The sequence below is a fragment of the Antechinus flavipes genome, chromosome 5 (genome assembly GCF_016432865.1).
Source record: "Antechinus flavipes isolate AdamAnt ecotype Samford, QLD, Australia chromosome 5, AdamAnt_v2, whole genome shotgun sequence".
Taxonomy (NCBI): Eukaryota; Metazoa; Chordata; class Mammalia; order Dasyuromorphia; family Dasyuridae; genus Antechinus; species Antechinus flavipes.
Genome location: NC_067402.1, coordinates 235,281,512 through 235,305,848, shown reverse-complemented (window position 1 = coordinate 235,305,848; position 24,337 = coordinate 235,281,512). Strand labels below are relative to the sequence as shown.

Sequence of the window (24,337 nt, the reverse complement as noted above, 5' to 3'; positions counted from 1 at the left end):
TTCACAGTTCCACCAACAATATATCAGTGTCCCAGTTTTCCCACATCCCCTCCAACATTCCCCATTATCTTTCCCTATCATTCTAGCCAATCTGACAGGTGTGTAGTGGTATCTCAGAGTTGTCTTAATTTGCATTTCTCTGATTAATAATGATTTGGAGCATATTTTCATGTCTATAAATAGTTTCAATTTCTTCGTCTGAGAATTGTCTGTTCATATCCTTTGACCATTTATCAATTGGAGAATGTTTTGATTTCTTATAGATTAGAGTCAATTCTCTATATATTTTGGAAATGAGGCCTTTATCAGAACCTTTGATTGTAAAAATGTTTTCCCAGTTTATTGTTTCCCATACTGTACTTCCTACATCTTTACACCTTTGCATCATATCATCTATGCTTGCATCCTTTCTAAGCCCTATCATTGCTCTCTTACAATCCCCATTGCAGCTATTTCTGAGTATGTCTCTCATGATTATTTGTGTTCCTTCTACATCCCCCATGATACGGGATATAGCTTCCTGCACTGTAACACAGAAGTCCACAAATGGTTCATCATCTCTCTGTTTTAATGTGGTTAAAGAAACCTTTCCAGTTACCTTTACCAGGATTTCCCCATAAACTGCTTCTATGCAGATGGCTAATCTTTCATAAGTTTCTATAGGAAAATGTATTTGACGTCCATCTGTGGCATAATCCCCCAATCTAAATAATTGGTCATAATATTGGCTTGCATTCTGGGCATTGTTAGGGTTATGCTTGATTGCCATCTTTCTACATTCCTCAGATAACAGGCTTAGGAATGTAATGTATTCTCCAGGTGTCAGGATAGCTTGAAAAACTAACTTCCAGTCGTTTGTACTGAGTATAAAAGTCGTCCATATCTTTTAGGCGTAGTTTAACAGGGTGAATTAAGACCGTATTCTGTAATTGCCTTTTTCAATTCTTTAATAGCATTAGGTGATACTGAAGTATGACTGCGCTGTGGAGGTCTCCCATTAACAGCAGTCTCCAGAACTGGGAAATACCTTAATCCAGTTTCTACTAGTGTATCATGATCCTTATTAAATTGTAGATTCTTTATCATTCTTTGTAGTGTAGACATTTCACCGCTAGATGTCACCCTCTCCCTACTTTTAGATTCCTGGTCTGTTCCGCTCTTCTGTGCAGTCCTTTGTTGTTCATCTTCCGAGTTTATAGCACCACTAGGTGGCGCTTGCTTCTTGCTTTTAAAGTCTTGATTTACAACCCTCTGGTCCTGACTTGGCAGGCAATCTGGGTTTTTTCTCCTATCAACCTTACCAGCTATCTTAGCTTCTCTGTGCTTATCTGTTCCTTCTCTCCCTTTATTTTTGTAACTGTCCTTGAGTTCCTGTGCAGCTGCTTTTCTCTCCTTAAACTCCTCACATCTTTTGTCTCCAGACACACCAGCCAGTAGTGCGAATTTTCTTTTGATTTTAACTATCTCTGATTCAACCTTCATTTGTTTTTCTTTGGTTCTCCGTTTCTCTAATTCCTTTTTTAAGTTTGAGTAAAGTGTGTCTGTCTCTAACTCCATTATATTTTCCTGAAGTTCCTCTGTAATTTGAGCATTTTCTGACCACCCTCTAGGCTGATTAATTGCCTTCCTTTCTTCAGCATGGAGTGCACTCATAATGATATTGTACAGAAAGTGCTGTATTCTTGTATTCCAGGACTAATATTCAGTTAATTGCTTTCCCACTAAAATCCAGGATTGTAGTGAAACTGGAGGTCTCTCTGTGGTCCATGGGCATACTTTCTGAATTATGTCAATAATCTCCTTGATATTCTTAACATGCATTGTTACTCCTAGATCCTTTGCTTTTGTATAGATTATTCTGGTGTAATCTTTTTATTCTGACTTATCTGATGAGATTTTTTGTCCCATGATAGAAAGCTACTTATCTCACCTGCTATAATTAATTTATGCAGGGTCACTCACCGGCAAATTGGCCTCTATCTCTCAGGAGCTGAGCCCGCTATCTTCCTTGACATCAATCAATCAAGGGCACTTCTGAGGAGACAACAACCAAGCCTCTCACATCTGTAGTAAGCTTCGTGTGTGCCCACTGCGGCTTTTGCCCGGGTGGATTGATGTAGCCAAATAGCTTTGCTTGGGGGGTCCCAGCCACATTTGGGCACCAGACTGTTAGGGATCTTGGCCCTCAGTCCTGAGTAGAACAGGCCTTATGTGACCAGCACTGCCTGTCCCCCTGAAATGGCGAAGATTGTGACCAAGGAGGGGTGAGAGCCAGGGTGGTGTAAGACTCTGTTTATTACACAGGTCCTTTTATCATCTTGGTGCTTGTTTCTAGTTACTACTTCATACATAATCACATCCTACCTATAGTACATACATGATTCTCTACAGGAAGCTACATGTAGATATGGTGTGTGCATTCCTTTCCTATAAAGATATTCAAGGTATTCCCCTCTAAGGTCTGGCATGCCTCTCCTGGGAACTGCCACGTTACTCCTTAGGATGGGACCCCCTTCCTCCCAGCACCATCTTGTTCACTCTTACAAGGCTACCCTCAGATTACCTGAGTCGTCCCTTGTATGATGTCCAAGGCTGGCAGGAGGTTGGCAGGCCCTCTTACAGCTTTTGGAGTATAGTGAACTATGTAGAATACAAGCCCAACGAAATAGGCAAACTGGAGTTAATATACAAATCACCTTTGACCAACTAGCAGATAAAGATCAGTATGCAGATGTTTTAGCACAATTACCCTTTCGTAGCATATGAGCAAATTGCTGCCGCTGCTATCAAAGCATGGGGCACCCTCCCAGGAAAACAATATAGAAGGGAAGCCTTCACAAAAATAGAGCAAGGTCCAGATGAACCCTTTGCTGATTTTATGAGATGTCTGCAGACAGCTGTCATATGAATGATTGGTGAAAATGCAGCAGCAGGAATAATGATAAAATGACTTGCTAGAGAAAATGCTAATGAGGTTTCTAAAAGAATTATTCTTGGACTACACAAGGATGCTCTTTTAGAGGAGATCATAAAACATTGTGCCACAGTGAGCACAGATGCCTTTTATACCCAGGCTATAATGCAGAACATGGGAAGACAAAGTCCCTCTTGGCAAGGGACTTCCAAGAGAGACTCATCAATGCTTTCAGTGTGGTTAAGTAGGGCATTTGAAAGCTCAATGTTGGCATAAAGACAGAATGAAAGGACAGGGTGGGAGAACAAGACCCAAAACCCTGTGTCCAAAATGCAACAAGGGCTTCCACAGGGCCTCAGAATGTAGAATGACTCAGGGAAATGAGAGGCAGGGCCCAGCTCTAGAGTCCTAGGTGGGACATGATGGCAGCCAAAATTACACTCAGAGAGTCTTTAGAAGTTCAATATTAAGATATGATCAATCAGCCAAAAATCTGGTGGAAGAAAGGGATTATATGATCTGTCAGCCAAGAAGCAATCATATGGGGAAAAGGGATGGAATTTAGGGAATATAGAGCTGTAGGCATCTGGGATTACTGAGATTTCCTCTGGAGAGGTGAAATCTGTCCCTGACACTGACACATTGTTGGTGGAGTTGTGAACGAATCCAACCATTCTGGAGAGCAATCTGGAATTATGCCCAAAAAGTTATCAAACTGTGCATACCCTTTGATCTAGCAGTGCTACTACTGGGCTTATACCCCAAAGAGATACTGAAGAAGGGAAAAGGACCTGTATGTGCCAAAATGTTTATGGCAGCCCTGTTTGTAGTGGCTAGAAACGAAAATGAATGGATGCCCATCAATTGGAGAATGGTTGGGTAAATTATGATATATGAATAGTATGGAATATTATTGTTTTATAAGAAATGACCAGCAGGATGAATACAGAGAGGATTGGAGAGACTTACATGAACTGATGCTAAGTGAAATGAGCAGAATCAGGAGATCATTATGTAGTTCAACAATGATACTGTATGAAGATGTATTCTGATGGAAGTGGATCTCTTTGATAAAGAGAGCTAACTCAGTTTCAATTGATCAAGGATGGACAGAATCAGTTACACCCAAAGAAAGAACACTGGGAAATGAATGCAAACTGTTTGCATTTTTGTTTTTCTTCCCAGGTTATTTATACCTTCTGAATCCAATTCTCCCTTTGCAACAAGAGATCTGTTTGGTTCTGCACACATATATTGTATCCAGGATATACTGCGACATATTTAAGACATAGGACTGCTTGCCATCTAGGGGAGGAGGTAGAGGGAGAGAGGGGAAAAATCGGAACAGAAGAGCGTGCAAGGAATAATGTTATAAAAAATTACCCTGGCATGGGTTCTGTCAATAAAAAGTTATTATAAAGAAAAAAAATTAAAAAGAAATTAAAAAAAAAAAAAAAAGAAAACTACGAGATGAACCAAAAAAAGAAAGAAAGAAAAGAAATCTGTCCCTGTCTGGCCCATGGATCCCTTGCCTCCAGGCAGAGTAAGCTTGACCATTTCACCTCCTGAAAGTGCTTACAAATCTTCATCCATGCACTGATGTGGAAAACTGGAGAATGTGTAGATCATATCCCAGTCACTAACCAAGTAGACAGTGTATGACTTATTAACCAGAAGAAGTGGTAGCATCATTTTTACTGTTACATACTCCTAATAAGCAATCTGGTGATAGTTACCCAGATTCTGACTCCAAGCAACATAATCCGGAAATATTCTAGACTGCAGCTGTTACAGCTGACCGACCTATGCTCACTATTTATGTAAATGGCATACCATTGGAAGGGTTTGTAGACATGGGTGCACATTGTACAGTTATTAGAGGTGCCAGCTGGCCCAATCACTGGCCATAGATTAAGGCAGACACCTATGTGTCTGGGATAGGAGGATCAGTAGCAGGAGAAGTTAGTGCTGCCCCTATGAGATGGACATTTGAAAGTAAAACAGGAGTTTTTACTCCTTTTGTAGTTGAAAAAATCCCTATAATCTATGGGGAAGAGATATTTTACAGCAGTTAGGATTACAATTGAATACTTTGGCTTTTTAGGCAGGGCTGCACTTGAAGGCCTGCCTTCACTCTCACCTGTTCCTATTCAAAGGAAAACTGATACACTAGTGTGGGTAGAACAGTGGCCCTTAACAAGTGATAAAATTCAGGCCTTATTAGATATAGTGCAAGAGCAACTTGAACAAGGACACTTACAACCTTCTTTGTTTCTATTCTATCCCTCTAGATAAGGAGGATATGAAAAGATTTGCCTTTTCAGTGCCCAGCATTAATGTAGCTGAGCCTTATAAAAGATATGATGGACAGTTTTGACATAGGGAATGAAAAATAGCTCTACTATGTGCCAAGTGTATGTTCCTGCTGCTCTTACTCCAGTAAGAAAAGCATTTCCAAAAGTAATATTGTTACATTATATGGATGATATCTTGGGGTGTGCACCTGAGGAGCAAATGTTAGAAGCATGTCTACAAAAGAAACATTAAGGAATTAGCAATTGCATATAGCTCCAGAAAAAATTCAAAGGCATGCTCCTTTTCAATATTTAGAATATGAAGTATATCCTAAGGTGTTTACAGTACAAAAGCTTTCTTTAAGAACAAGAAGTTGAACAACTTAAATGACTTTCAAAAATTAATAGGAGATATCCAATAGATGTGTCCAGTGTTAGGCTTAACTACTAATCAATTACAACTATTATATGACATTTTAAGGGGAGACACTGCTTTAAACTCACTACGCCAACTTACAAAAAAAGCTCAAGAGGCTTTGAGAGAAGTTGAACTAGCTTTTTCCAATGTAGTTGAAAGAGTCACTCAAAAACCCTTGGAAATAATCAGTTTTTGCTACACAAGACGCACCCACAGCAGTGCTTCATCAAGGAAACCGTGTGATAGAGTGGGTGAACCTCCCAGCACAACCAGAACAAAGCCTTACTCCTTACCCAGTACTTGTGGCTAGAATTTTTGTTAAAAGACATTAAGCAAGCAGCACAATTATCTGGGATAACACTTGACAAGATATACAACTTTTATACCAATGCACAAATTAATGTATGCTGTGAAACCATCCCAGAGTGGCAAATTTTGTTGGCCGCAGCTCCAAATTTTACACACAGATCTCCATTAAAGATTACCTGGCTATTACATAATTAATTGGCAATGGATTTTTGAAGAAAAGGTTTCTAAGGTTCCTCTTAGAGGACCAATTATCTTTACAGATGCATCCAAACATAACATTTGTGTTGTATACTCTCATGATTTAACTATAAAGAGAGTAGTCAGAACTCCTTTTCAGTCCACTCAGCAGAATGAATTGTATGCAATCATGCTAGCTTTTATTTGTTATCCAGGAGATATAAATATAGTATCTGATTCAGCCTATTCAATAAGTGTGGTACAAAGAATTTCCACAGTCCAAATAAAATTTGTAGCTTCTATCAGCTCTTTAAGGAACTTCAAGAGCTAGTGAGAAGGCATCTAAGTAAGATTTATATCTTGCATGTCCACTCTCATAGTGGACTTCCAGGTCCTATTTTTGATGCAAATTCAAAGGCAGATAGCCTTCTAACTATGTTAGCCTATACTCCTTTATTTCAGGCAGCCCAAGAATCTCATTTTAAAGATCATCAGACTGCTCAAGCTTTACGTTTGCAGTTTGGGTTAACAAAAGAGGAAGCTAGGAGCATAGTAAAAAGCCTTCCTTTCTACGCTCCTACATTCCCCACCAAGGTAGAACTCTCATGGTTTGAGACCCAATGAAATTTCACAAATGGATGTGACTCATTATAAATCTTGTGGTCGTCTGTCTTTTATCCATGTTGTAGTAGACACCTTTTCAGGATTTACTTTTGCAATACCAGCAGAAAAAGAAACAGTATAAGTGGTCACTGAATTCCTTATACAAGCTTTTGCAATTATGAGTGTGCCACAAGCAATAAAAACAGATAATGGACCTGCATATACTTCTAAACATTTCGCACACTTTTGTGCACAGTATCAGATTTTACACACCACTGGCATTCCTTTTTAATCTTCAAGGTCAAGCAATAGTAGAAAGGACTTAACAGAGACATTAAGACACTCCTCCAGAAACAAAAGAATGGGGGAGCCACAGGTAACCCTAGCAAACTTGTAAATTTAGCTCTCTATACCATTAATTTTTAAGTTTTCAACAAAGATGCATTAGCTCCAGCAGACAGGTTTTATAATCCACTGGAAGGGCAGTGTCCAGTGCGAGCAGCTCCACTTTCTTTAGATAATCACCAGATGTGGAGAGATCTAGTAAGTGGTGAATGGAAGGGACCAGATAGGTTAATTGCTTGTACCCTCTCAGGTTTACTTGTATCTCTAAAGATGAAGAAGGCATCAGATGAATGCCATTGAGCTGTATTTGCCTTGTCCATTGGAAAGAGACAGAAAAAGAGAAAAAATCTCAAAACAAAGGAGAAGACCTAAGAAACATCTGATACTGAAAGAGCATGGCTGATGATGAGACTGTTACAGAACTTCAAAACCCACGGGAATCATTGGATTCCTTGAAATGAAAAATTGTTGATAAGACTGTTGTAGGACTTGAAAACCATCAGGAATCATTGGATTCCTGACACATGAAGTAATGGACAATAGATTGGTTTTGGACTATTTCTAGGACTTATGGAAATGTAAATTCCTTATGTTGATTCATGTTGTTTGTTTTATCACTACTAGCCTGTACTACATTGTTATGTATTTATGTAATACCTCCCATATTGATGGATTTATGTATACCTGACTCAAGCGAGAATGTTCAGAAACCCGCTAATCTGGTTTGATTCTCCATTTCCCTTTGATGTTTTTATTTCCCTTTCTGAGATATCAGGGAGGCATGATCACCTCTTTTTTGGGGTTCTCACCTCCCTGAGAAGTCAGGAAGGGCATGACCACCTATGTTCTAAAACAAAAGAAAGTGAGAGATGTAATGGGCGAGAACTTTGTACTTGAAAACAAGGATTCTTACAAGGTATTAATTCGGTGGAATTTGTAACTAGACTAGCATGGTGATTAATAGTTCTCTAGTTCAGTATGATTAAACTGAACTTACAACAAGTAATGGTTCCCTAGTGATATAATGATTGGCTTATAACTCAGTATACTGAAATGATTTAATTGTAATAGAGTATTTAAGAGGCCAGAGGTAGACCTAAGGGTTCAGAGCCAGAGCCAGAGAAGACAGAAGACAGAGGACTGGAAGCTGGAGCACAGGCTCTTGGACTGAGACAGACTTCAAGACAGAGACCATCGTGGTAGTCCTCCTGCCTCCCCCACAGAAACCAAGGCACATTCCAGCAGACCACCAGAAAGCTAGCTGATCGCCAGGCAAGGAGATGGACTGTGAAGGAGACAATAAAGACTTATGGACTTTATCTCTGGCTGTTCTCGTGGTGATTACAATGCTGAAATGAAGGTTGGTCCCAAGACCTCCAGAAAACCAACCAGAACATTACAGTTAACTAACCTTTTTTCTCTGCCCTAAAGGACTTTTGGAAGGTACAGAAGTAGCCCTAGCTCAATGCTAGAGCTCTTTCTTTTTCAGGTTTAGTGAAATGATAAACATTCCACTATATAGACACGTGTCCTGCCCCAGTTCCTCAGTTTTTTGGCTGAGCTCTGCTGCAGCAAAGGGCTTATCCACTACTATCTGTAGCCTAAGCTAGATGTGACTTTTGGATTTTTGAGGCATTAGGAGGAAGCAATATGGGATTGAGTCCTGTTGTGAATCTATAAGTTGTGAATAGGTTTTTTGTGAAACCTTTTGTGTGGGATGTAGAAAACCCTTACCCAAAATGATTACTCAGAGATCACTCAGTAGAAAACAGAAAGATTGTTTATTAAAACCTTCAGAGGATCTGCCATTCTGTCATGAGATAAGGGAAAGAGAAAACTTGTGATAGGAGAGCTAAAGAAGTAGTAGAGATATACGGCTTTTATACAAGAGATTACATCACAAATAAGAGAGCATTGAGAAGAGAAGGGGGAGGCATCTAATTGGTTATTGCTATCTGGAGAGATTGGAATGGAAGGTTTCTGTTTCCCAGAAATCACTTGATTTCTGGGAAACAGAAAATCAGGTCTTTAGGCTTCAGATATAGCTGGCCAAGACTCAAGTAAATATGGGCCTGCACATATTATACAGGTCATAGGGGAAATACAGAAATAATGAAAATAAAATACAGGAAAAGAATTCATACATTATTGTAAGTTCTTCACCTTATCTCTCTATTCCACACAATTCCCCCCTTGTTATATGTAAATGATTTTTATCACATTTCTATGAAGAATTTACACACTGTTCAAAATCAGTTAACATATCTATACATTGTTTATCAAGTTCACCAATCAAGATCATCCCTCTCTACTACATTCCAGCCTTTTCGCTGAAGAATCATCATTTAATACCATCTTCTGTATGCAATACTTTGATAGGGACCGTTGAACTATTCTGGTTACTAATGTAATTATACAGGGTAGACATAGTGGTAACAGGATAATACCACTAATTGAAATAAGTTCATACCATAAAAATTGTTTCCACCAACTATCTTAGTAACAGTTATCACAGAACAGATTAGCATTTGGCAGACATAAAAATACAAAGATAAATAAAGATGACAATCTGGGGAAACTGAGGCACAACATTACACACTCCTTCTGAATAGTTGAATTATTGAATCCCCTAGATAACTTGGGAGGTCTCAGCACCATAATTTTGACCAACCTGATGTAAGAACTTAAGGCAAGGGCAAGTCTCCTCCTGATAATCCCAGAGTTATCAGCAATACAAAGGCCAGAGAATCCAGTTTGAGATGGACAGTTCACTGTATTAGGTGGTCTTCAGTCATTTTGTGCACTTAACTCAGCTTCTGCTTATATAAGGAGTAGCAGTATTTGAGACAGTCATGCTGCCCATGCTAGGAGGGACAACTCACTCCAGGGGAAAAGGGTGAGACTTGGATTTCTGAGCAGAGCTGTCAGAGTATGCATAGTTAGACCATCAAAGCAGGCAAACCCCTAACTTTAGAGGCTTGATCTTAAAACTGCAATGTCCTTTGAAAATGCTGAGATACCAATTAAGAAACTGGGGTTACAGGGCTGGAGACTGTCAGTCCCATGACAATATCTATATCTTGGAGATTTCCTAAAAACAGGCAATCAGAGAGAACAATCTGCCAGAGCAATTCCAACAGAATAAGGGATTTCAAATAACCATTTCACATACAAAGTTCCTATACATCCATAATAGCAATAGTTACACAATTTAACAGTTTACATCCCAAATCTTAAACACAGTAATACAGTTGTAATTTTAACAATAATTCATCAACCACTTTCCCACTTCCCCCATATCAGTCCAAATTACATCAGGAGCAGGGGCGTGGTCTCAATCTAAGTTGCTTCAGGCTGACAAATGGGTGAAAGCTCTCAATTCATGCAGGGATGTGGGTGTGGCATCAATCTAAGCTTCAAATGGCCCAATCCATGTCTCAGAAGAGGTTCAATAATCTGTAATTTGATCAAAATCCAGAACAACAAAAAACCCGAATCTAACAAGATTAGAACAGTCTGAGATCAAAAGACTTGATTCACCAGACTACTGCCAAATGTGAAGAGCCAGCAGATGAGTTTGCTTCACAAGGCAAGCAAACAGCTGTCAGCTATATTCCCAATAAATAAAATAGCAGTTAGATTTCACAGATCATTGTTAATTGTCCTCTTATCCTTTAGAAACCTTTTAAAAACAAAACACAAATATCCAGTAACAGACAGATGACCAAGCTAAATACTTATTTGCCTAAGCATTTAGGATATAATGATTACATATGATCAGATAGGAAACAACAAGTATGATATAATTGAGTTGCATTAACAGTTTCTATTGACCATTGCTCTGATTATAGAAATCAATCACAGGAAGAAAAAAATGCAAGAACATAACTATAACATAACATAAGCAGTTAAAACTCAACCTTCAGCACATCAGAGAGTGGAGCTTTAAAACTCCCAAATAACACTAACTATAAGCCTAAGAGATTTTATCTCCAAAGTTTCAGGTAAATCCCAGTTATTTACTATGACCTTATATTGATAACAGTAAGAAATTTATCCCAGAAAATTCACACAATTCTTACAAATCCAAGTTGTTGATTCTTGAATAACTTGATTATACCAATCACTTTGCTTTTAAAATACCCAATATCACAGAAAAATCCCAAACTACATATTGTTCACAACAAAAACATTTTCAAAAGGACGAAGACAAAAACTACTATTTTTGGAGTCCCTTTCAAATAATTGGCATGAGTACAATTGATTAGAACTTCGTATTTTCACATAAAAGAATCTGAAAAGTTCTTGAAAACATCAATTAAACCTTTTTGAAATAAGCCTTTCAAACTATATACCACATTTCTGATCATATTTAAACAAGAAAACCATTATATATCTAAAGAAACAAATGTTCAATTAACATCTTGTAAGAGCACCCTGTGCCTTTAAATTACAGATTGCTTTCTTCTGCAGCTTTCCACTGCTGCTCTACCCCCTCACCCCTGCAAAAACACATCCCGTCTCTCTGTGACTACCCTTTCCAACCAGTTCCTTCTTTTTCCCACTGATTTCTTCTTGAAATAATTTGCTCCTACTAATCAATCCTTAAATCACCTTCATTCTCCTGTCCCATCTCTCTCTTTCTCCTTCCAATGCCTACTTGCTCAAACCTTCTCCAACATATTTTAAACACTCCCAAACTTCTACCTAGATGCTCCAATTAAACTATTAATTGCTTTTGTAAATCAATCTCTTTTTTCCTTGTCTTTAAATCACCTTTTTTTAAAACTTTAAACTTCAAGATTCACAATTAAATAGCTTTAAACCAAATCTCATAAAACTTATAATATAGTTTACCAATTACCCAATACTTTTTAAAAACAATATACCATTTAAGTAGGGATATACAAACATGACACCCTCTAAGGTAAGCTACTGGCATTTTGTTTAATAACCTATATTTTAAATTTGAAGTCCAACCAAATAATTAAAAAAAGTTTTTAACCTTAAGTTGTAAAGACTACAATATTCAACAATTCTTAAGACTTTATACTCAGAATAAATCTAACATATGTAAGGCAATGTAATGGGCTGAGGCTTGAGTTGATGCACTGAGGTCCCAAGCACATGAGGCTAAATAGTAATTGGACCATACTCTATTAATAGATAAGCTTGGAGAAAGAATGGCCCCCACCCACTCTTTGTGCAAGTCCTGATGTGTTGTATAGGAAATGACGATTTTGGTGGGTGGAGGCAGGGGAGTGGAAAGGGAAGGGGAGGAGAGACTTTTGGGATTGCCATTGCCACGGTTGGCTCAGCTCACTTTTTCTGTTTGTTAAGTGTCTGAGGCTGGATTTGAACTCAGGTCCTCTTGACTTCAAGGCTAGTGCTCTATCCACTGAGCCATCTCCTCCCCTTCCTCTACCCACTGAAATCGTCATTTCCTATACAACACATCAGGACTTGCACAAAGAGTGGGTGGGGGCCATTCTTTCTCCAAGCTTATCTATTAATAGAGTATGGTCCAATTACTATTTAGCCTCATGTGCTTGGGACCTCAGTGCATCAACTCAAGCCTCAGCCCATTACAAGGCAACAGTAAAATTATTTACCCTGATTTCAAAATTATAGTACCTCTTTAAAATATAATAAGTTCCCCAAATGTTTAATCAAATGTTGCAGACAAACAATTACCCAATTTAGCCTTCTTAAACTTTCTGTTCTCTAATTCCATGAAAGCAAACTTGCTAATAATGATTTTTCTTTCTTCTCCTGGGACAATTTTTTTCTTTGTAGAAGTATGCCTAGTTTTCCCACAGGTCCACAGGTCAGAGAGCCCTTGTTTCAGCTATTTACCTCTCTTACTCTATTTTTATTCCTCCCTTCCAATATCTGCAGTTTCTTATGTCCAATCTTAAGTTTCCAATCTTAACACACATACCAAATTTAAAGTTATTTAAAAATTAGCCAGTACTTTATTTCGTGAAATTTCCTGAAATCTACCTAGATATTCCATTCAAACTTTTTTTCTTTAGTAAGACAGGAAAGAGTTAAGCACCAATCTTTGCTTTACCTTGAGATTTTTTTTCCTCTGGCAGGATTCCACAAGGCTGAGTTCTGATAACAGGCTTCTAGCTTACAGGAGTTTTTAAAGTGATAGCACACTGCTCTTCTATTTTCTCAAAACTTTCAATCTATGTTTTTATTTTTCCCAGTCTCTCCCCCCTTCCTGCAAAGCCACTGCAGTCAGCCAGAGGCAGAGGGAGAGAAAGAGAAGCCCAAATTAGTTCCCAAATTACCTTACCTTGATATAAGACTAATACATTCTGAGCCATTCTGAAAGAATTACTACTCTGAATGAATCCCAACAATTCAGCCTGATATTTTTCTAAGTCTGCAACACAGAGGCTCAATTCTTATCTCTACAAGCTTGCTAACTTTTAACACAGAACAAGAAATGTAAAGTAGACATACACAGATACACACAGAACTCTGTTTTTACCTTTTACATACAGATTTAAGTCTGACATATCCAAATAGTCCTGGGAACATCCTCCCAGTTTTCTTCCCTTTTATATATGGGAAGTTCATCCCAGTCTTAAATTCCCTAGCTAATGTGCTGATACTAATTCTTGGACTGCTTCTATCCTGTTTTATTAACTTGGACCCAGTCCAGATGTTGGCAGTCCTTTAAGCCCCGCAGCCACCCAAGAGCTTCCTCAAGAAAGTCCTTTCCTTGGGGTCTAAAGCAGTCCCAATACAAAAACAAATTTAGGTGGCTAATCCTTCAGGGTCCCCCTCGACCCAGTCAATAGATCCCCAGATTCCCAAGAGCAGTTACCTTGAGTTAACATGTGTACATATCTTTCAGGCTGCAATGCCAGCCATCAGGACTCTACTTCCTTCAGTCTTCAATTCTGCTTTTCACTGAGTATTCCCTGTTTCTGGTCGTTGCCTAAGAGGGGAAGGAGGCTGCTCACCCAGAGCCAGAGACCATGGAGAAAACTACTCCATGGGTGCCTATCCCTGTCTGGGGTGCACAGTCTCCCCCAAAGAAGTTCCTTACCCAAAATGATTACTCAGAGATCACTCAGTAGAAAACAGAAAGGTCGTTTATTAAAACCTCCAGAGGATCTGCCATTCTATCATGAAGTAAGGGAAAGAGAAAACTTGTGGTAGGAGGGCTAAAGAAGTAGTAAAGATACACAGCTTTTATACAAGAGATTACATCACAAGTAAGAGGGCATTGAGAAGGGGAGGGGGAGGGATCTAATTGGTTGTTGCTATCTGGAGAGATTGGAATGGAAGGTTTCTGTTTCCCCCAAAATCACCTGATTTCTAGGAAACAGAAAATCAGGTCTTTAGGCTTCAGATATAGCTGGCCAAGGCTCAAGTAAATATGGGCCTACACATATTATATAGGTCATAGGGGAAATACAGAAATAATGAAAATAAAATACAGAAAAAGAATCACACATTCCTCTAAGTTCACCTTATTCATCCAGAATGTGGTATGTAATGGGAGAAATGGTACTTAATAAGGAATATAATAAGTAATTATACTTCTCTATTCTGTTTATTGACTTCTTACCTCATTCAGGTTCTTGGTTTTCTAGACTTTAGAGATAGTTGCAATTATATCTTTTTCACTTAATTCCAAATTTGGAGAGGTTTGATAGGACTAGAGGATTAGAAAAAATGTTTACTCCTCCATCTTGCTGGTGACTATGATATAATCCAAATTTTAACTTGTTTTTTAAAAACTATAATAGTAATAACTATAGCAATTGTGGGCATTCTTGGAACTACTGTTATGTAGGCAAATATGTAGAAATTGTTGAAATCATATTTTTCCTAGGCAACTATCAAGATTTCTTGAAGAAACCTCATTTAGTGGGTTATGAAAGAGAGCCAGCATAGGAGTAAGCTAATAAATACAATTGATTTTCTGAAAATGCAGGACTTATTTTTTAATTTAATCATTTTTTCAAACACTTTCTTAAGTCTAATCAACAAAATAATAATTCCTAATTTGTAGCATTTGCATTAAATGTTTACACTTGTTTTTTGACAGTGGTAAAACTACTAAGTAGTTGCAAAGTGTTGCAAAGGTTCTGATACAAAGGCTGTTCTGTGTTGGAATCCTTACAAAGTGTTAACTCATTAGAGTTGATAGAGACAATAATTATCTAATTTAGCATGGTTCAGTATGATTGATCTGATCTTCCAAGGAGATGTTAATGGACCAGAACTTGAAACAAGGTACTAAGTGGAACTGATAGAAACAATGCATGTGTTCACACCTTTAGAGAACTCATATAAGCAAGAAGCTCTTAGGGCCAGAGAGCACTCTGGAAGATTGAGAGCCAGAAGCTCTCTCTCGGAAGCAAGACAGATTCATTCCAACTTTTACCTTGGAGCTGGCTGGAGACATTTGGAGTTGAGCTAGAGGCAAAAGACTAGCAACGAGAGCTCTCGGAACCAAAGAAAGAGATAAGAAATAAACGTTTGGATTTTATTAGCTGGCTGTATTTGGAGTGATTATTACTCTAAACTGAAACTAAGGCTGCCTCCAGAAAACCTCCTCAAGAAACCTGCTCCAACAGAGAACCATCATACATTATACAAAAGAAGAGAACACCACATTTTGGCACCTTGGGACTGATAGAACTCAGATCTCAGTGGAAAAGCCTCTGATCCAGATCCAGTGGAAAAGTCTCCTCAACCCAGAAATTAAGGTGAGCACAACAAAGAAATTTTGTTAAAAGAGTTAAAGTAGAATTTCAGCTAAGGTGGGACAGATGTTTAGAAAACAGCCTTCTGTTTTTGTTAAAGGAAAATGTTTAGAGAGCATTGTCAAAGTTATGAAAAACCAAGTTTTGATTATAATTTTGCAGCAGATCACTGAACTTTTAGAAACTGTAAAGCACATATGTCCTTTTTCTCTATGGAAAAAGAATTGGATCTAGAGGAGTGGAAATTAGTAGGAGAGGATTTTTGTCAATTCTATAATAAAAATGGACCTGACTCAATTTCTAAAGATATACTTAATATATATTATTTAATATAACTGGCTTTAGGAAATTTTATGTGTTAAGATAAGGAAAAAGAAGAAAGAGCAGGAGGGGGAAGTGCCAACTAACCTAGGTGAAAAGGAGGAAGAATCAAATAAGAATGGAGTTAAGTACAATTCTGAGTGTGACACTTCACAGCAGGAGAAATTAGATCATTCCACATCTCATGACCCTCCCCCCTCAATTAGCCTTTCATGGGTAAAGGAAGAAGAGGGAGGAAGAGAGGCAGAAACACAGTCAGCATCTGTGAAGCAGAATATGACAAGATTAGAAGCGGCATTAATTAAGGCAAAAAATGGAGAAGATATATCTGATTTTATAAATGCATATCCTGTTATTGAAAAGCTTGACTCTTCAGGTCAAAAAGGGAGAAGATACACTCCTTTTAATTTGGAAAAAATTAAGGATTTTAAAAAGGGTTGCACTCTTTATGGGGTTACATCATCTTATGTTAAGATGTTACTAGATAATTTGTCTTATGAAATCTTAACCCCCGAATGATTGGAAATCCATAGCTAGAACATGTTTAGAATCTGGACAAAATTTGTTGTGGCTTTCAGAGTTTCATGAATTATGTAGGATTCAAGCCCAACGCAACAGGCAAACAGGAGCTAATGTACAAATAGCTTTTGAACAACTAACTGATGAAGGTCAGTACGGAGAGAATTCAGAACAGATTTATTATCCCATACCAGTGTCTGAGCAAATTTCTAAGGCTGTAATAAAAGCTTGGGGTTCCCTCCCAGGACAAAAAGATCGAGGGGAAGCCTTCACAAAAATAGAACAAGGTAGAACAAGGTCCCAATGAACCTTTTGCTGATTTTGTGGGACATTTGCAAATAGCTGTAATAAGAACCACTGGAGATAATGCTGCCACAGAAATAATGACCAGACATCTGGCTAAGGAAAATGCCAATGAGGTTTGCAAAAGAATTATATGGGGACTTGTGGGGTTTTTCTTCTTTAAAATAATAATCGTTCTCTGTGGGAGAAAGCAGGTTTCTTGGGGAGGTTTTCTGAAGGCAGCCTTAGTTTCAGTTAAGAGTAATAATCACCCAAAAGGCAGCCAGCTGGTAAAAATGCAAACGTTTATTTTCTCCTTCCAAAATAGCCCGGTTAATTGAGACCTATCTCTCTGCTTGGTTCCAAGACCTCTTACAGATTGTCCTTTGCTTCTGCCTCTGCTTTCTTCAGCCTCCAGCCAGCCAAGTGGAAAATGGAATGACTCTCTCTTGCCTCGGAGAGAGGGCTTGTGGGCTTCCTCCCAGAGTGCTCCTCTCCAACCCCAGTCAATGTTCTAAAGTAACTCTCTCTAATGTAATGGGCTGAGGCTTGAGTTGATGGGGGAGGAGATGGCTCAGTGGATAGAGCACCAGCCTTTGAAGTCAAGAGGACCTGAGTTCAAATCCAGCCTCAGACATTTAACAATTCCTGGTTGTATGACCATGGGCAAGTCACTTAACCCCAACTAAAGCAAAAAGAAGAAGAGAAACAAACAGCTAGCAGAGAGAAAGGTCTGAGCTCTCCTCCCCTTCCTTTTTCACTCCCCTGCCTCCACTCACCAGAAACATCATTTCCTATACAACACATCAGGACTTGCATAAAGAGTAGGCAGGGGCCATTCTTTCTCCAAGCTTATATATTAATAGAGTATGGTCCAATTACTATTTAGCCTCATGTGCTTGGGACCTCAGTGCATCAACTCAAGCCTCAGCCCATTACACTCTAACCCGAAGTAACTCTCTTCCAAGAGAGGGCTTCTGGCTGAACTCACTTGCCACTCCCCTCTCAGTCTAATTCAGCTGAATTCTCTTAACTGGACCTCTGCTTTATTCTTATATATCAGAGAGTGGGATTATGGATTTTCTCCCATAGTGCTATCTGGCCCTAAGAGCTTCAAGGGAGGTGTGAATTCAGATATCCCATACTAAACCCTGAAATCTCTCAAACATGTGAACTCCAATGAGTAAAGGTGTGAACACAAGCATTGTATCAATTAGTTCTACTTAGTACCTTGTTTCAGGTTCTGGCCCAAAACATCTCCTTGTAAGATTAGATCAAGGATACTGAACCATGCTAAATTAGATAATTATTGTCTCTATCAACTCTAATGACTTAACAGTTTGTAAAGATTCCAACAGGGACTAGACAAAGATGCTCCTTTAGAGGAGATCATAAGACGCTGTGCCACAGTGGGGCACAAATGCTTATTATACCCAAACTATAATGAACATGGGAAGACAGAGTCCTTCTTGGCAAGGGACTTCTAGAGAAACTCATAGATGTTTTCAGTGTGGAAAAATAGGACATCTTAGCGCTCATTGTAGATATGGAGATAGAATGAAAAGACAGGGTGAGAAAAAACCCAAAACCCCATGTCCAAAATGTAATCGAGGCTTTCAGTGGGCCTCAGAATGTAGATTGACCCAGAGAAATGAGAGGCAGGGCCCCATTCCAAGGTATCAATCAAAAGATAGGTGGGGCATGATGGCAGCTGAGGTTACACCCAGAGAGTTTTTAGAAGGTCAGGACTCAGATGTGATCAATCAGCCTAAAAATAATCACATGGCAGGAAGAGATTACAGTTGGAGAGAATACAGGCCTTTTAACCCAACAGGGCAGTGTCCAGTGCAAACAGCTCCAATGTAATTACCAGATGATGAGGAGAAATCCCAAAAGTGGTAACTAGAAGGGAATTAACTGCCTGGGAGAAAGGGTTTGCTTGTATTTCTACAGATGGAGAAGGAATCAGATGGATGCCAACGAGCTGTATTTGCCTTGTCCATCAGAGAGAAACAGAAAAAGTGAAAAACCTCAAAACAAAGGAGAAGATTTAAGAAACATCTGACACTGAAAGAGCATGGCTGACAATGAGACTGTTAAAAGAACTTTAAAATCTTCAGCTTTCAGTTCTTGAAAACCAGCAGGAATCATTGGATTCCTTGAGATGAAAAATTTTTGATGAGACTATTGCAGTACTTCAAAGCTTACAGGAATTATTGGATTCCTGGCACATGAACTAATGGACAATGGATTCCTTTTGGACTATTTCTAGGACTTATGGACATGTATAAATTCTCATGTTAATTCATGTTATTTGTTACATTACTACTAGCCTGTGTTATATTGCTATGTGCTTATGTATTTTATATAATTATGTGTAATACCTCCCATATTGATGGATTTATGGATACCTGTTTGAAGTGAGCCCCTGTAGAAAACCCGCTAATCTGATTTGATTTCTTATTTCCTTTGGTGTTTTCATCTCCCTGAGATGTCAGGGAAGGTGTGACCACCTTCTTTTTATGGTGTTTTCATTTCTTTTTTGAGCAGTCAGGGAAGAGGTGATCATCTTTTTGGGGGTTCTCACCTCCTTGAGAAGTCAGGGAGGTCATGACCACCTTATGTTCTAAAACAAAAGAAAGGGGGAGATGTTGGAATCCTTACAAAGTGTTAACTCATTAGAGTTGATAGAGACAATAATTATCTAATTTAGCATGGTTCAGTATGATTGATCTGATCTTACAAGGAGATGTTATGGGCCAGAACTTGAAACAAGGTACTGAGTGGAACTGATAGAAACAATGCTTGTGTTCACACTTTAGAGAACTCTTATAAGCAAGAAGCTCTTAGGGCCAGAGGGGACTCTGGGAGGAAGCCCACAAGCCCACTCTCGGAGGCAGAGTCATGTTCATTCCAACTTTCACCTTTGTGCTGGCTGGAGACATTCGGAGTTGAGCTAGAGGCAAAAGACTAGCAACGAGAGCTCTCGGAACCAAGGAAAGCTGAGGCCTCTAAGAAAACTACCTGGGCCTAAGAAAGGAGAAAATAAATGTTTGGATTTTATCAGCTGGCTGCATTTGGAGTGATTATTACTCTGAACTGAAACTAAGGCTGCCTCCAGAAAACCTCCCCAAGAAACCTGCTTACCACACAGAACCATCATATATTATATAAAAGAAGAGAATACCACAGTTCTGAGCATCAGAAATATGGCTATCGACTTTTATTGTCTCCCTTGATAATTTGGGATGACTTGAGCCTTTTTTCCTAACTTCCTCTCTTCCTCTAATTTGTAGCTAATTTATTTATTTAAAAAATCCCTTAATTTCTACCTACTAGTAATTCAAGTGGGTTTTGCTTTTTTTTTTTTTTTTTTCTTCTCCAGTGGTGTAGGGATTTGAGAAAGGATGATGAGTTATTTATCTTCTCTCTGTGATAAGAGAACTGCTGTTAAAGAAATCAGAGCAACTGAAGTAGATTTGGCGTCTAGTACCATTAGATTCCAGTTTATGATTCAAAGCATGAAAATTTGGAGCAAAGGCTTAAAGCAATCTACATTGGGAATAGTTTGTTCTGAACAGTCTTTCAGGAAACAAGGTTCAGTTGATTTTTCTTCCCAGATAGAAAGTCAAACCTGATTTCAGCAAGTAGTCAATAGAGCATTAAGCTAACTCAGTCTCATTCAGTAGAACTGAAATTATTTTCTACCAGTCTTTTATAGAGTATTTAATAAAGACAACGATAATAATATAGATATTCAGGGAAAGCAATTCAGTTGTCCTCAAACACAAGTGAAATGCTCATGCTTTACAAATAGCAAATAAATGCATTCAACTTTTAAAGAAAGAATAATATAATAAGCATCAGTTTATATCTTATTGTTTCCTACCTGTTTGGAAGGGGAAAACAATGTTGCTGTTTTCCTTTTCCTAACATTTCCTCCCCCCAGCTCCTTTCAGAACATATCTTGGAAAAGGGGCCCTCAATGAGCCATTGGTTGTTAAAATATTGTACCTTTTATCACTTAAAAACTGATTTGCTCCTTATGATCATCAAATGTAGACCTGACCTTCAAATAAAGGTGCAAGTCTGTCTTTAACTGTCATGAAGAGCCGAAAAACAGGCAATAGATATTAGCAAGAAAAATAAACTAGATCAGAAATAATAGAAGAATATTGGGAAGAAACACAAGAAACTTCTTGGTTCTCTCCCTATCTAAAATTCTCAACTTCTCTTTTAATCTTTTCTACAGCTGTTGGAGTGACCAAATTTTCATTCTTTTTTTCTCTTACTACTTTTTTATACTAATGTTTCAGAAAATTCCTTTAGGGATAATTCTTCAATATAAAATGTAGGATGATTGTCATTCTTGAAGAGATGGTATCTTTACTTGTTAATACAAACCTTTACATTTAAACATGCACTAGTCCTGAAGGCTGTAGTGATTTCTTTTATTGAAATAAATCCCCAATCTTGGACCCAAAGCTTAATAATCTTCATGTTCTAAGTCATAAAAGCATTAATTAGGCCCTTTCTGAAAAGATACTCACTGTTCCTCCTTACTTGATAACAGGTCTTTCTTGTAGGATAAGAGATTTCTATGCTCAACTGAATGTATATGTTATTCCCTCTTTGAGCCAGTTCCAATAAAAGTAAAGGTTCAAGCATTCTTCCATACATTCTCAATTTCCTTCCCCTGAGGTTTTGAATAATGAATGTGGTTGGCAGGTACCAGAGCATTAATGGAATTATTCCCTGGGCCAGGCAGGGAGAAGGCTCTGATGGAGATCAGTTTAGTTCCATGGTCCTACCCTCTGTGGAGGTCAGTCCACATCAACCCCCTGAGGCTCACCCTCTGTGGGATCATGAGTGCTCGCGGACCTTGCTGTGTCTCTTCAGAAATTCCAGTCATGTCCCTGAGGTTAAATTTTCCCTATAAATCTACTTATGGCACATGCCATCTTTGCTGTACTCCTTTGAATTAACCTGTCACAAAAACATGGTATCTCTTCTAACTCCACTATGCTTTATGGTATCTCTCCTCTTGGACCTACTTTTCCTCCTGATAGCTAACTAACTCTTTTTTGGGTGCTAAATTCCTTTTAGGATTTAGTCTGCCAGCTAAGGATATATCCCAACCTCATAAGGTGTTCCCTTTCTCCTAGGTAATTGTGAATTCCACTAAGGAACTTGTCTTTTCCAGCATTAATTATTAAAACCCCTTTCCTTGCTATGTGCCTTTCCATTCTATTTCATATTTGCCTTTCCTCATGTCTATTTTATCTCTTCAGTTTCTGTCAGTTCCATTTAGTACCTTGTTTCAAGTTCTGGCCCATAACATCTCCTTGTAAGATCAGATCAATCATACTGAACCATGCTAAATTAGATAATTATTGTCTCTATCAACTCTAATGAGTTAACACTTTGTAAGGATTCCAACATCTCCCACTTTCTTTTGTTTTAGAGAGATCTGTAACCTCTTCTCTTAAATAAACCTATCTTTTATCAAAGAGAATGGCCATTGTGAATTCTTCACATGTAGAACCCCGACATTTAGTAGTGCTTCTAAAGCACATCACCTGGTGCCACATCATTTGCTACACCAGTCACATCACCCTCCACTGTAAAAGTTCCTTTGTGTGAAATAATTTATCTCATTATACTTCTCCTTTCCCCTTTCTCTTTCTCACTATTTAATTTTGTATTATTTTGTGGTTTTCTAGATATCGTCTTGTTATAGTCAATTCACACTCATTGCCTTTGTCTAGGTAATTATCCCTTCCATATCAAGAGAGTTAGGGGTATAGTGCTCCCTGCAATCTGGAAAATCCACATAAAATTTTTTGTCCTCCCTCTGTACCAGAAAATTTTGAATTTTTACTTTTTCTTTTTTGGGGTACCTTATTGTAAAGTTTGGGCTAAATGTTTGATCACAAACTTCCTTTGTATGTCATCTGTGGTTTCCCAAAACTCCCCCAAATTCCCATTTAGTTTCTTACGTTGACCCACGATATATTAAAAATGCAGTAAAAAAAAATCACAGTGTGGAAGGGATAACTATATACTTTTTCTAAATGCCTAAAAATAATAAAATTCTATAACTCTTAGGAGTTACACATACCATATTCTCTTATAGGAATATAAACTGTTTAACCTTATTGAATCCTTTATGATTTCTCTTACCTGTTTACCTTTTTATGTTTCTTGAGTCTTATATTTGAAAATAAGATTTGCTCTGGTCTTTTCATCAGGAATACTTGAAAAGAAATCCTCTTTCATTAAATATTCATCATCTTACTGTTTACAAATGGAAATTATTATATGTTCTTAAGTGTAATCTTCATGATCATCAACCTTTATTAGGTCCATAGTTAGATAATTGAAACTTAGAAATGTTATTATTATAGATAACATGACTAGTAAATTATGAGTTAAGAGCAGAACCTTGATCTTTCAATCCCTATTTTAGTGTTTTTTCTGCTTTCTCATTGCTTTTATCTGCATTAGGATTGTAGATAAAATGTTTTTCACTCTTAGCTCTTTAAGAACAACTGATCCACAGAACTTGTTTTGGGATGACAATATTTGTAAATTCTTATTATGTCTTCTTTTTTCCACAGCTTTGTATGCCTAAAGGACTATCCTTCAGAACGCAAATGGATAACAGGGAGCCTCAATTCCACTCATTTATAATTACCAGGGAAGATGGTTCCCGCACCTATGGTTTTGTTCTTACTTTTTATGAAGAAGTTACCAGTAAACAGATCTGCACAGCAATGCATACACTCTACCAAATGCATAATGCAGAACATTACAGTAGTATCTATGCCTCATCCTCTTGCAGCATGGATTCCCTCATAAGCAATATTGACGAAGGAGATGCAACTTCACTTGCTAAGCTCCAGCGATACAATTCTTATGACATCAGCAGAGATACACTGTTTGTTTCAAAAAGTATATGTCTGATCACTCCACTACCGTTCATGCAAGCTTGCAAGAAATTTCTCCTTCAGCTTTATAAGGCAGTTAGCTCCCAGCAGCCCCCACCCTTACCTCTTGAGAGCTATATTCATAACATTCTTTATGAGGTTCCCCTTCCACCTCCAGGGAGATCATTAAAATTTTATGGTGTTTATGAGCCTGTCATTTGCCAGAGACCTGGACCCAATGAGCTCCCACTTTCAGATTATCCTCTTTGGGAAATCTTTGAACTTCTAGGATTGGAGAATCTTGTTCAAGTTTTCACATGCGTTCTTCTAGAAATGCAGATTCTCTTATATTCACAAGGTGAGTCCTTATTTATTTTTACTTATTTACATCAAAATAATTTACATTTAAAAAATGACTCCAATATTAGCTTCTCTCACAAAGAAAAATTATTAAACAAAACTGACTACCACAGTGATTGGATCTGAAAATG

At 38.1% G+C, this 24,337-nt stretch overlaps 1 protein-coding gene across 3 annotated transcripts in view; it reads left to right on the top strand.

The window, feature by feature from the left end:
* Positions 1-24,337, top strand: part of DENND5B (DENN domain containing 5B) — a 265,655-nt gene that overhangs the window by 77,026 nt on the left and 164,292 nt on the right. For all 3 annotated transcript variants that reach the window (XM_051962773.1, XM_051962774.1, XM_051962775.1), the window contains exon 3: positions 23,538-24,204. In XM_051962773.1, coding sequence (XP_051818733.1) covers positions 23,538-24,204 — 667 coding nt within the window. The remainder of the gene's footprint in view (positions 1-23,537; positions 24,205-24,337) is intronic.